The sequence below is a fragment of the Strigops habroptila genome, chromosome 9 (assembly GCF_004027225.2).
Source record: "Strigops habroptila isolate Jane chromosome 9, bStrHab1.2.pri, whole genome shotgun sequence".
Lineage (NCBI taxonomy): Eukaryota > Metazoa > Chordata > Aves > Psittaciformes > Psittacidae > Strigops > Strigops habroptila.
Genome location: NC_044285.2, coordinates 43,197,459 through 43,211,236, shown reverse-complemented (window position 1 = coordinate 43,211,236; position 13,778 = coordinate 43,197,459). Strand labels below are relative to the sequence as shown.

The 13,778-nt window shown below is 50.1% G+C and overlaps 1 protein-coding gene across 4 annotated transcripts in view; it reads right to left on the bottom strand.

The window, feature by feature from the left end:
• The window catches only part of KLHL13 (kelch like family member 13), a 66,336-nt gene extending 53,375 nt beyond the window's left edge, over nt 1-12,961 (bottom strand). The window contains exons 1-2 of one of the 4 annotated variants that reach the window (XM_030498724.1): nt 12,890-12,961; nt 1,972-2,036 (exon numbers count right to left, since the gene is read on the bottom strand). Coding sequence is in view for 1 of the 4 variants with exons in the window: in XM_030498721.1 (XP_030354581.1) it covers nt 1,972-2,036 (65 nt within the window). In the remaining 3 variants the exon portion in view is untranslated. Of the gene's footprint in view, nt 1-1,333; nt 1,441-1,971; nt 2,039-12,889 lie in introns of those variants that run through there. The other 3 variants (XM_030498721.1, XM_030498717.1, XM_030498723.1) reach the window with 3 other exon arrangements.
• Nucleotides 12,962-13,778: the final 817 nt, after the last annotated feature.

Genomic DNA, 13,778 nt, shown 5'->3' with positions numbered 1-13,778 from the left:
AGGGAACACCAGGCTGCAGATCAACTTAAAAGGTATCACTTCTCCTTTGCTTTCTAACAGCTATTTTGAGCATACCTTAAGAAGACACAGCCACTGAACTGATAATGCAGAAACACCAGGTCATGAGGCTATCCAGAGCCCAGCACCGCACACACTGCTCCCTGCCTTACAATGACATGAGAGCTGGGTAAGATGGATTTCACATGTTGGTGATTTAGCTTACTACTTAGTAGCATGTGGACATGTTCTAACACTACAGGATTAAGAGCCAAGATGAGATTTGGATTTCTAATGCTACTTGTCCTAGAAATGGACATTAAGAACCTCCCAAACACGAGGACCTTGAACACCAGTACAACAACAGCCCAGCTCCTTTGGCTCCAATAACCACCTCAAAAGAGAAGCCAAAAGCTACACAACTTTTAGATAACTGACTGGCAAGAAACAAAAACCCAAGATCATTCTGGATGTCACAACTTGCACCAAGAATCATTTCCATCCTTAAAATCCCTCTTAACCGCACTGCACATGCACGATTATTCTCTGATGTTACGTTTGTTCTTGACTCCACAAGAATCAGGAGGTTTTGTCAGAGCAAACCTGTGAGCAGCCAAGTTCCCTCCTTACCTTTCAAAGGGTGAAGGTTGCTAAACAGGACATTTTTAAAGGAATGAATGTTTAACCTCCAAGCAGCAGAGTCTGAATTGTTGGCTCAGTCTATCTGGGCTCAGGAAAAGTCAACTGAAGCTTTAGCTGCATCCTGGTAAGATTTCAAAGCCACTCAATAATCTACAAATACATGTATTTACCTTATTAGCTAAGCTGGACAAGCTTCTCAAGAAGCTGAAAGCAATCAGCCTTACAGGATCTCCCTGTGTTCCATACACTAGTGTGTACAAAGAACTGAACAGCTTCCTGGGTCTTTATCAATTGTTCTAACAACTGACCTAAGGCTACACAATTTGCTCCCCAGCAATTTAACAATTACAGTATTTCATCAAAGGAGAGGGCTGAGATTTTCAAGCCATGGACACTGCAAGTCGGTCAGGCAGCCCGGGGTGAAACACTGCTCCCATGGAGGAATTCAACACGACACGGTCAAAGAGCTCTACAAAAGAAAATGCAATCTTTTTCATCTGACCATTTGCATGTTAAGCACTTCAACTGCTGTGTAGATACAAGAGTTCCCAAGAGCTGGCCATTTCCAATTGCCTATTTCCAAATCATGATATTTAACAATACAAAAGCCGCCTCATTTCTGTCCTAGCCAAGGCTGACAAATAGCATTAACAGCATCCGCTGAACATTTGCACTTTACCAGCACACTACTCACCCACACAGTCTCTCTTAAGTCATCTATTTTGTACAGGGAAAATTCATCAGAATAATTTTCAATGCATCAATTGATGTAAAGATGCCTCCTGCAACATCTGCAAAGGGCTATATAAAGAATACAGAGCATGCACATACAGAAATATTTATGTATCCTTCAAATTAGAAAGTTTCAGGCTACCAACAAGACAAAAATATCAGAGTATTTTGATCAACACTTGAGAATATTGCTAAAGGTGGCTGCTTTCTTGGGTACATGAACCATTTAATCAACATCTATTGAATGCGAAGTTTCATAGAAAGAAGTCAGATACGAAAGGTCAGACAAAGACCTACTCAGTCAGGATTGCTACCAAACAGCCGCTGATCCAGGAGCAGCCAGAGTAGGACAACACTGCATCAGAGCAGCCTTCCCTCCTCCAAAGCCTTCCCAATATTGTTTCCCAAAGAGCGCTCCCTCCTGAGCCACCCCTGCACTGATGCGCTGCCTCTTTCCTGCATGGAAAGCTGGGATCACATCCACATTCAGCTGCACAACGTGCTGCCTAGTTATGTTCATGGAACCCGAACAGTTTCACCAGGGTTTAGCCATTAGAAAACATTATTATTTGCATACACAAAGCATCTCAACTTTCTTACTGTTCATGGCAGGATCCCAGGGCTATGTTTCGCCATTCCCAAGTGGTCCAGGTTAATTTTGACATCTAGAACAAGGTTTGGGAAAAGAAAAAACATTGTCACACACATTTGCACACTGTTATTCACTGTAGATGTTATTGTAAAGAACTGCAGGGTACAGCATCTCCCACAGAGTTAACTATTGGCTTCTGCAGCTCTTTGAGCTCCATCTCCGCTGTGAGTGGAAAATTGGATAGCCCCACTTCTTGCCTGGAGGGAAAGTTCACATAACTCGCTGCAGATCTGTGGCACCCTGCTCTTTTCCATGTATACAGAGTGTTTCAGACCCAATTCTGCAAGACCACAGCTTCGAATAAAAATCAGTTTTAACAGTAGTGCAACAGAAACTCAGAGCTCAGTTCTGCTTTCAGGCTACTCACTCTGTGTATCTCCCAAGTAAAGCCACCATTTCATGTAAGTCACCAAATGCACACGAGTCACAGGAGGGACACAAGTCCTAACAGAAGTAACATCTTCATCATGATGAAGCCAAGCTTTTGGATGGCTGGAAGCCATCGGCTGAGCTTGCGGAAGAGCACCAGGCACAACGGGCTTGGAACGGCACCGAGCTGCAGGATCTGGGAGGAGACACTGCCTTGCTTTTTAACGCCAGGAAGACAGCATGTCCCATGGACAAGGGAAAAAGCAGGCAGTTACCCCAACACGCAGGGAGCGAGTAACAGCACTGTTACCTGCCATGGCTGTCAGGCGTTCAACCGTTCTAACGTAAAGCAGAGTGAGGAAACACTGGTGATAACACCACTGCTTCTGCTTCCTCTGCACTTCCGCTCTGAAAAGAAGGAAGTTGTTTAGCCTGGAGAAGAGAAGGCTCAGGGGGGACCCTATCGCACTCCACAACTACCCAAAAGGAGGTTGTAGTGAGGTGGGGTCAGTCTCTTCTCCCAAGGAACAAGGGATGGGACAAGAGGAAATGGCCTCAAGCTGCCCCAGGGGAGGTTTAGATGGAGCTGAGGAACAATTCCTTCCCCAGAGGGTGCTCAGGCATTGGAACAGGCTGCCCAGGGCAGGGCTGGAGTCGCCGTCCCTGCAAGTGTTCACACCCCGCGTAGCCGAGGCCTCAGCGCCACGGGTTAGTGGTGGCCTTGGCAGTGCTGGGGAGCGGTTGGACTGGATGAGCTTAAAGGTCTTTTCCAACCTGGTTGATTCTACGATTCTACAGTTGAAGCAATCCACCTGCTCCCATTCAGGCAGCACCAGCAAACGAGGGTCACTGCTGGAATAACCCAATGAACAAACCATTTTCTCAATGTCAAGCCCTTGCCAAACAATAAAACAACAGTAACAACAACATCACACAGGAAACCACAGGTTAACCAACAGTAACAGATAAAAAGCACTATGGGACGTTCAAGCTTCTGAACCAAAACCAAAAGGAGTTACCTTAAGATTTGTGAGGCTATTGCAGCCTATTTCATGAAGTTTTCTTCCTTTTATGCTCCTCCTTGAAATGTGTCAGATTATTTGGCTGTTTACACATGCACATCTATGCATGGAGCCATCAGAAAGGCCCATGTTCCAGAATTCAAATATCAAGGGGTCAGGAATGACACACACAGTTCATCAGGAACCCTCTTACTCAGATCATTGTGGCAAAGCAAACCAGAGAGGTAAGTTGTTAGGGATGGCAAGAAGCCCTCTAAAGCCAGGAGGAGGACCCAGGCTTCCCCCCATCCCCTGGCAGGGCACTCTCCAGAACCTGCCTCCCCGCAGTGCCGGGCAGGCTGCTCAGTGACGCACACAGCACCACACTGGAGGGCTTGTGAGCGGCTCTGGGTGATGGAAACCTCGCACAATGTCAGGCTTGTTCCACACATCTGGGATGGCCCTGACACACTGAACTCAACACAAAGACAGCGTTTTTTCCTCCAGCCCACTCTTTTTTCCTCCCCCCATTTCTTTTTCCACCATTATTTATCCCTGACTCCCCGTTCGGAACTGTGAAGTGTTGCCATGCAACCTCTGCTCCAGCACATTCACGCTTCCCAGCCAAACCCCCTCCTACTGTTAATTTTCCTAATGAATAAACAATCTGAACTAATAATGGGAGCTGGTGATAACCACAGCACAGACTTCTCTGTGGGGAAGACAGGACACCTCCCCAGCAACCCACAGCATGTCCCACAGCACCCGCCAGCACTGCTGGAAGAGAGCACAACTGCCATCCCCATAAACCAAGCCTATATCTAACCACTTCTTCTTTCACTCCTCGCCAGCAGCTCACTACAGCCTAACCAGGAAATACACTCATTCCCTAGGAGGATCATGAACTGGGATGCTCTGACTTCCCCCATCATCACAGAAGCCACATTTCTGCTTTTGAGCAGCCTTTTAGCCTGTGACCCTCTGCCCTGGGTTTGGATCTCCTCCTCTAGGAATATCTGTGCCATGGAGAGCTCAGCACCCCCAGCTACTTGTCCCTGCTCCATGGCACAAGGCTAGCAGCAGACCTGCTCCCAAGGACTTTCTAACCTAGTTACACAGGATCAACTGATACAAAGAATGATTCTTTAGGCTGTTTAAACCACTCCAGCTTATTTGGGTTGGCATTCTGCAGAAGAGCTCACATAACTCTCTAAGCTGCTTGAGGCAAAGTTTACAGCCCCCCTACTGAAACATTTCCTCCTTCTACACACCAGGAAGGACGGCCAACAGCAGAACCAGACAAGAAGCCCCTGCCAGCATCCCGAAAGAAACAAGGGCTGTTGGCACAATGACTGTCATCACCCAAGGAATGAATTCTAAGAGGAGGACAAGTCTTGCCTACATCTGCTCAGCCCTTTCCAGGGCAGTCACTTCAGCCAGCTCTCAGAGGAGGCCTCACTCAGAGCTCCTCGTGCTGGGACAGCGACATGAGCACCTATGGTCACACTGCGTGCAAGCCTCTGCCCTGTAGGAAGGCAAGAGATGCTGGTGAAATCCATCACGTTGCCCTAAGGCTACAAGTTCTGCAAGAGAAAAATGCCACCACCACAGGCTGGAGTCAGACTATGTGCTTACTGAGCTGGGTTTTATTACTGCACCCACCCCACCCACAAACCCCAGAGCAACAAAACGTGGAAGAAAGGCTGCAGCAGTGTAATGAGATTTAGGAACAGAAACTAGCCTCTTCTTCTATGCATGTGAAGCAGCATCACACCAAGGTCTCAGTCCATGACTGTGGCTCTTAAATGCCATCAGGTGCACAGATCAGCAAGAGGATTAAGGACAAAAATGAAACTTAAGGAAAACAAAACCTCAGGGTCTCTATCTCCAGGGTCCATTTAGAGCCTCACAGCAAACTCCTCCACAGAGTCAACCTTCCATAAAGATAAGCCCCTAAGCCAGTCCGGAAAAGGATTAGCCGACTTGCAGAGGCAGGAGCAGGCTCTGTCAGCACACGATACCACCACCAAGGTAACTGGTGGAGTTAATGCCACCTCCACCGACACCAGGGTAGCTGATAACATGGTTCTCTCATTACTGCTCCCCTCTAAAGTCCCTGTTCAGGCATTAAGGGCAAAGTTGTCAGACTCAGGGGGCAAATGTGGTGCCAGGTCTCTGAGGTGCAGAGCCACTGAGGGAGCAGTGTACAGCAACTGAGTAAATCCAGATTCAATATTGCTGCATTATATAGATGTACCCTTTGACTCTTTTGCAGCTCAAGTGTTTAATTTCTAATTTCCAGTTTGAATGTGTGAGTTTGCAAAGTCTTTAATTTATATAAAATATCTCATAGGGCACATACCCTGATGGCAATATTTTCATTCCACTGTATAACAAGCAGCTTAGAACAGCAAACACAAGAGCCCCGCTTTAATTTCTAGATATAACATCACTGCTAAATTACAAATTCAGCATGAAAGAGAACAAAACTGGTTACATTCTGTTCCTGTTAAAAGCCTCCCACATAAACAGGCAATAAAATATGGCTGTTAAGAGGCAGCAATACAACCACGTATGTATTTTTTAACTTCTAGTTGCTACTACTTCAAACGTTACTCACATGCAGTGAGCAGAAAGATGATCAGGGAGGGGGATAAGCTATTAATACGAGTCTTCTACAACTCTGGCACCACGGTGGATAATCAGCTTCTAAAAAAACATATAGCTAAAGAATAGATGCCAAGGTCTGTAGGATTTCAGTGTCACTCGTGGCTTTAAATAACAGATGTGCTACTCACTTCCTCTGCTCTATTCCAAACCTGTGGGCAGCCATGGACTTGCCCAGAACCATGCCTGTTCCCTAACACTGAAGCTACTCAAGTCAGGCACTGAGCAGCCAAAAGTAGGCAAGGCAGCAGAGCAACCCATTCCTCCTGCACAGCTTCCTTCAAGAGCCAGGCAGCATCCACAACGTTTCGACTCCCCCAGAGCTGAGACAAAAAGCTTTGCCCCCACCTTCCTGTAGTGCATAAGTCGTGCTTTCATGCAAAGATATTACTGAAAGCACGAATTTACATGGATCATTCGGCTTCTGCACAAGTGAAAAGCCAGCTGGAGAACAGGAGCATCTCTAAAGGCATCTGGAAACCTGGGAGCCTGCCCTGGTCCTGCTGCACTGCGTTCAATGCATCATAGAATCATAGTTTGAGTTGGGTTGGAAAGGAACTTAAAGCTCATCCAATTCCAACCCCCTGCCACGGGCAGGGACACCTTCCACTAGAGCAGGTTGCTCCAAGCCCCTGTGTCCAACCTGGCCTTGAACACTGCCAGGGATGGGGCAGCCACAGCTTCTCTGGGAAAAGTCTGTGCCAGCGCCTCATAGGGAAGAACTTCTGCCTAAGAGCTCATCTCAATCTCCTCTGTTTAAGTTTAAATCCATCATCCCTTGTCCTCTCACTAGAGTCCCATCCTCGGCCTGCTGGGAGAAGCAGTCCTGCTTTCCCTCCACTCACCTCCAGCCACAGCATTCCTGCTTCTACCTGTGCGAGCAACAGCCAAGGTGTAGCCATGGGGCGAGTTCGCAGCCTGATCCGAACGTTACTGAGTGGGTTAGTTTCCCATGAGATAAGAGCATGAAAGAAATCACCCTGCAACCACAGCAGCTCTGCCAAGGGAGCTCAGCAGGAGATCAGGGACCAGGCAGGACCACCCAGAGATGCACCACAGGAGGTACCTGCAGCACCGAACCACCTCCAGAGCCTCTGCCATCAGATTCTGCCCTCCAAGTAGGAATCTTCTGCTTCATTTTCAATCCACACCAGGTTATGAAGAAGTTTCAAATTTAAAAGAAATGCTTTGCATTTATTTCTTACAGAATTATTTGAACACACAGAAAATGTGCTACAACAATGTGTAACAGAAATAGAGCTTCAGAGAGCCGGGGTTTGTGCCAGTCCAGTAACAACCTGCTGGGTATTTCAGATCATCATCTTAACACACTGCTGGGTATTTCACATTAGCATTATCAGATAAGGTCAGTATTCAAAAGAATCAAAGTTCCCACGATGGTAAATGAAATGCACGTGGAACAGATTCAACTTGAAACTAGCACAGACCACTCGCATGGAGATCCCAAAAGCAGGAAGGAAGCAGGAACTGGGTCAAAACTCACGTGTTTATACCTTCTTCAACCTACAGGAGTCTCTAATATTTAATCACCACCACTCATACACCTCAAATTCTGATTTATTCTTTCCAGGACATGGACCCTCACCTTCCTCATAACAGTTTGCACAGGACCAGATGCAGGTGTAACCAAGTTGGTTCACAACATATCACAGTTCTCATGTGCCGTGTTGCTAAAACCTGGTCTGCAATTTCTGAACGATACAGATTGTTAAATCTGCCCCTTTCCATCTATTTTCCTCACCAAGAATAAAGGAACAAAGTTCTTCCTCGCTTCCCTGCAAAGATGGAAATTTACATTCAGAACACATGGAGATGTCGAGCACTGCAATACCTGTTAAAGCAGTTAAAGTCCTCGGAGCCAGGACAGGCACTCAAACCATCCCCTCCCTGCTTTAACCATGAGACCTCCACAACACATTCCCACGTGCTTAGCGCCGACTGGTTTTCCTCTCACAAGGTGGAACAGCTTAGGCAGGACCTCCGTCCTAAAGCAGCTTATGCCTCCCACCTCCAGGCAAGCAGAGTCCCGAGAGGCAGGACAAGCGGGTACACAACCGGCGGGCAGGAGGAGCTGAAGGTGTCTGACACGGTGGGTAAATAGTCCTGCTGCTGACAGCCGGTTCCATTGCTGGGCCCAGCCACATGCGCAAAACATCCACGGTTTAGGGATGGGATCCAGAGGGACCTGGACAGGCTGGAGAGGTGGGACTGTGTGTGCTTGAGCCCAGAACCCCCCCATGTGCTGGGTTGCACCCCCAGAGCATGAGCAGCAGGTCAGGGAGGGGATCCTGCCCCTCTGCTACACTCTGGGGAGACCCCCCCTGCAGTCCTGATCCAGCTCTGGGGCAACAGCACAAGAGGGACGTGGAGCTGCTGGAGCGAGGCCAGAGGAGGCCGTGGAGCTGCTGCGAGGGCTGGAGCAGCTCTGCTCTGGAGCCAGGCTGAGAGAGCTGGGCTGGGGCAGCCTGGAGAAGAGAAGGCTCCTGAAGGGGACACCTTAGAGCAGCTCCAGTGCCTAAAGGGGCTCCAGGAAACCTGGAGAGGGGCTTTGGACAAGGGCCTGTAGGGACAGGACAAGGGGAATGGCTTTAACCTGCCAGAGGGGAGACTGAGATGAGCTCTTAGGCAGAAGCTCTTCCCTGTGAGGGTGCTGAGGCGCTGGCACAGACTTTTCCCAGAGAAGCTGTGGCTGCCCCATCCCTGGCAGTGTTCAAGGCCAGGTTGGACACAGGGGCTTGGAGCAACCTGCTCTAGTGGAAGGTGTCCCTGCCCGTGGCAGGGGTTGGAACTGGATGAGCTTTAAGGTCCCTTCCAAAACAAACCAGGCTGGGATTCCATGTGCATCACTGGCTGGGCACCCTCAGAGCAGGGGCCCAGGGAAAGGAACAGCACAATGCATGACCTGACAGGTCCAGTCAGCACAGGGCACTGGGTAATGCTGATGCTCTTGAAGATTGAAATGGCAAAAGGATTTAAGTTTTCCCCCAAATTTCAGCAACTACACTTTGGGGCAAAAGCTCCAAGAACTTCTTTGAAAGCAAAACTCCTGTTCGCAATCTATTTTCATTTCTACTTTCACCTGTACCAGCAGATACTTCATATGAAAGAAACTAAGCAGAACAGTGTTGGCATTGCCAAACATCTCTCCCATTTCACAAGTATAACACGCCACCAAGCAGCTGCATCAGTCACAAAGACGAGGATAGAACAAAAGCCTCAAGAAATCATATGACCAGAGCCATTAGTATTTACAAGGAAGCACTGTTCCCACAAAGGAAACAAAATGACTGATTCCCCACAGCAAGTTGAAAGCAAAACCATTGAGAACACGCACCAGTGGCTCGTGCTCTCTTCTAAAGATGAGTACACCTGATTCACTCCAAAAGAGCTGCTCGAAACACACATGCAAGACATCAAATTCATTGTAGGACATGGGAAATCTTTTGAATTTCCTTACTGTTAGTATTCTGAAACACACAGGCTGATTAAAGGAGTCAGACTTACACTTGCAAGCTCCTCTTGGGTTCCAACAAATCCCTTCCCACCTCAGCAGCCAAAAGGTATCTTCAAGAAACCCCCTTCTGAAACACTCCTGTCACCAGTGCCAACTCACACTGCAATTCCCTACATCTCAGAGCACTTACAGCTCGGTTTCCTCCTCACATCCTGCACACACAGGACTCAGGCTATCCGCACTATGGGTCTTTCACCTGAAACCAGCAAGTTCCTCAGTCATCCTGAATGCCCTCTGAATGCACGCCTTGTCTTCCAGAGACTACAACCCAACACGGCTTCATTGCTTCCTAGTTTTTCCAAGACATTTTGCTTCAGGAGAGCAAATACACTAAGAGAAGTTTCCTCCACACTAATGTTTTTGATTTATCCATAAAGCTCTAATTTCCCAATTTTATGAAACCTTTTGCATCACAAAGAGTTAAAGACATAAAAATGTTTCCCTCCAGTGCTCTGACAACGCAAGACAGCTGTGGGAATACAAAATCCCGAGGGCAGAGAACCTGGAAAGGAAAGCAGAACGCATGTTGCCCCATACAGTAATGCTTTTACCTCCCACTCACACTGGCATCCACACACACTGCACCAGATCTGTGATAAAGGCATCCATCCCTGTGAACCCAGCCCCGGGCCACCAAAGTCAACTTGCACAAGCTATTAAGAGCCACTAGAAAAGTATTTTACTATTGGTAGTGAAACAGCCAAACAGTGAGTACTCTGAGGCTGACAGCTCTTAAATCCCAGCCTGGTTTGGGTTGGAAGGGACCTTAAAGCTCACCCAGCTCCAACCCCCTGCCACGGGCAGGGACACCTTCCACTAGAGCAGGTTGCTCCAAGCCCCTGTGTCCAACCTGGCCTTGAACACTGCCAGGGATGGGGCAGCCACAGCTTCTCTGGGAAAAGTCTGTGCCAGCGCCTCAGCACCCTCACAGGGAAGAGCTTCTGCCTCAGAGCTCATCTCAACCTCCCCTCTGGCAGGTTAAAGCCATTCCCCTTGGCCTGTCCCTACAGGCCCTTGTCCAAAGCCCCTCTCCAGGGTTCCTGTAGCCCCTTTAGGCACCGGAAGGTTGCAGTAAAACGCTTCACTCTCGGTCATTTTTTGCCCCAGTGCAGTTCCTCAGTAAGTTTTGCCAGCAGAGACAGATCAACTAAAAGAGTAAAGACACAAAAGCAGGTATTACACATCACAGCTACCTCAGCAATGAGACAACCATGCAAAAGCAGAACATTTTTGACAGCTTTGCTTGTGGTGCTTGTGGAGGTGGTACAGTAGAGCTCACAGAAACTCTCCCTGCAGTGCACATTGCACATTCATTGAGTCTCAACCAACACGTTTCTTTGTAGTGTGGACTAATTAACCCTTCCTAATAGCTGGACCACACTATGAACACACAGCCCTCGAGGTAACATCATTGGAACTTTGAATTCAGACAGCAGAGGTGATGCCTTTAGATCCAGACATCCCGGGCTTCATCACCACTGCCAAGGAAACAGACAAGTACCGTGTTATACTGAGATACACCCAACCGCTTTGTTGACTTTGGGGTTATTTTAAGGGGCTCCAACATTTTTCTCAGCTTCTTGCAAAGCAAAAGAAAGAAAACCCACACATTTGGGGTTACTAGAATTCCAGGGGGAAGCGAGGCTTCACTTTGTATGCTCAACCCCATGTGCTTCTCAGCAGCTCACGTGCCAGCACGAGAGCCCTGTTTGCGGCAGCTTCATCTCACTTCCCCTCCGAGCACCCTTAGAGCTCACTGAAGGATCCATCACCAACCTCACACGCTGTCTCTGCAGCGGTATCAGCTGAACACGCTCCCTTCCCTGCTTCAGCCCTGCTTTGAGCGAGCCAAATCCTCACAGGCTGCTTGAGATGATCCCAGTGCCCACCATCTCCCTCTGCTCTCATTGTGGGCACACACTGGGTCGGGGAGCCTGCGCGTGACCCTGTTTTCTGGCTGGGCAGGTTCACTGATCTGCTTCACTCCTGGCACCACCAGAACATGTGCCAGTGATACCACAAAGCACACAAGTCCCCGAGCCACTATCACTGCTATAAAGCAGGTACAGGTGAGCTACAGCCGCAGGTGACTTTCAGTTCAGTGAATCTTTCACAGAAGGGCAGAAGAAGCTTTTTCAAATGATAATAAATAACTAAACACTGACTGGGGCAAAGCCATTTGAATTCACATCCGAGCCCTGGTGCCAAGCCACGGCTCACTCGAACTCTCGCTGCTTTGGAGCAGAGCAGTGTGCTGATTCGTGCTGGGAGCTCACTGCGATGGGTTTGAACTTCGGATGGGAAGTGTTCAGAAGCACGAAGCCAGCATCACAGGGATCACGGAGGTGCATTCAGGGCGGCACTTCACCCGAGCTACTACCCACACTTCTGTCAGTTTTTCACTATCACCTCTCTGCAGTGTGTTCTGGTATTAAAGGCGACTGCAGAACAGGCTTTGCATGGAAGCAGAGAAGTGGGGAGAGTGCCCTGAAGGTTCTTCATTAGCATTATCTCTGTCTGTAGCTCACTGAGGAAAGAGTAAGCTCCGTGGCGTTCTATTCAAATGTATGAGCCATAGTTAAAGGAGAGACATTTCTAACGCAGACTTCAGAGCAGGGCCAAGCCAGCACCAGTTTCATTAACACTCAGAACACCCGAGCTAAAGAGCCCTTTGCCAGACAGCTCTGGAAGCGATGTGCTCCCGCACCTCCCGAAGGGCGGCCAGGACCCGAGCCTCGGCTCCCGGTGCTCCCGCCTTCACACCGCACTTCTCCCAGGCGCAAAGTCCTGAGCAGCAAGTCCCGAGTAAAACACAGCCTGGCCTAAACCTGATGCGAACAGGGAGGCGAGGACACCACCGAGTTAACGACACCCTGCAGATACGTCCCTATTCCGAATGGCTGCATCTCGGAACTAAGCCCCAAAACTCCAGACCTCGACCGGCCAAACAGCGACCGCGGAACAATGACCACGGGCAGCGGACGGGGGCAGGACAAACGCGGCTACAGCGCTCCGGGACAATGCCTGGAAGAGGGGAGCTGGAGCCGCTTCTCCCGCGGCACAAAGCCCGCTCCGGAGCACGCCGGGACCCGCGGCCCTGCCCGCGCTCAGCCCCCTCCCCGGCGGCGCGGCTCGGCTCGGCGCGGCTCGGCTCACCCCCCTTCCCTCCCTCACTAACCGGGCGCTCCACGGCAGCGAGCTCACCCGGACCGGCGCGCTCCCCGTGCCCGCCCGGCCCCGCGGGACACCCCGCTGGCAGCGGCACGGCCGCGGTGCCCCCCGCGCCGCTCTCACCTGCGGGCCGCGGGCCCCGCTCCCCAGCGTCCCCACAGCCCCGAGCGCGGCCCCGCGCCCGGCACCGCCCCCCGGCTCCGCGCGTCACACACCGCGCCAACATGGCGGGCGGGCAGGCGCTGCGCATGCGCCCCGGGCGGGGCAACGAGAGGAGAGGAGGGGAGGGGCGGGTGGGCGGGGAGTGGGCGGGGTTAAGGGGGAAAGGGGTGGGGCTACGGAGGGGGCGGGGTCTGTGAGCGCGGGGCGGGGCGGGGCGAGGGGTGGATGGAGGGATGATGGATGGATGGATGGGTGCACGGATGGATGAATGGATGGATGGATGGATGGATGGATGTGTGGATGTGTGGATGATGGATGGGTGCATGGATGGATGGATGCATGGATGATGGATGGATGGATGGATGAATGGGTGTGTGGATGTGTGGATGATGGATGGGTGCATGGATGGATGGATGAATAGATGCGTGGATGATTGATGAGTGCATGGATGGATGGATGGATGCATGCATGCACGATAGATGGATGGATGGATGGATGGAAGGATGGATGGATGGATTAAGTACCTCTCTAACCCCAGTTTGATTCCAGCCATAGGCAGGGCACTTCCAAAGCCCACTGACTACCCTGGTCCCCACTAATGCACAACAAATCCTACAGAGCTGGTTTTTCCAAGTCATTGTATTAACTTGGAGTAAAAAGTAACACCTGCTGAGCGCAGGCAGCCTGTTCATGGCTGTTCCTACAGGCTGGCATCCCATCCTGAAGGCCAGGATGTGTCAACGGAAGCTGCTCGCCCGCCAACCATCTGGAGAGGCTCTGTGAGAATTACTCCAGCCTCCAGGAGGGAGGAAGGGATCTGAGCAGCAATAAATCATGTTTGCTGAGGCTG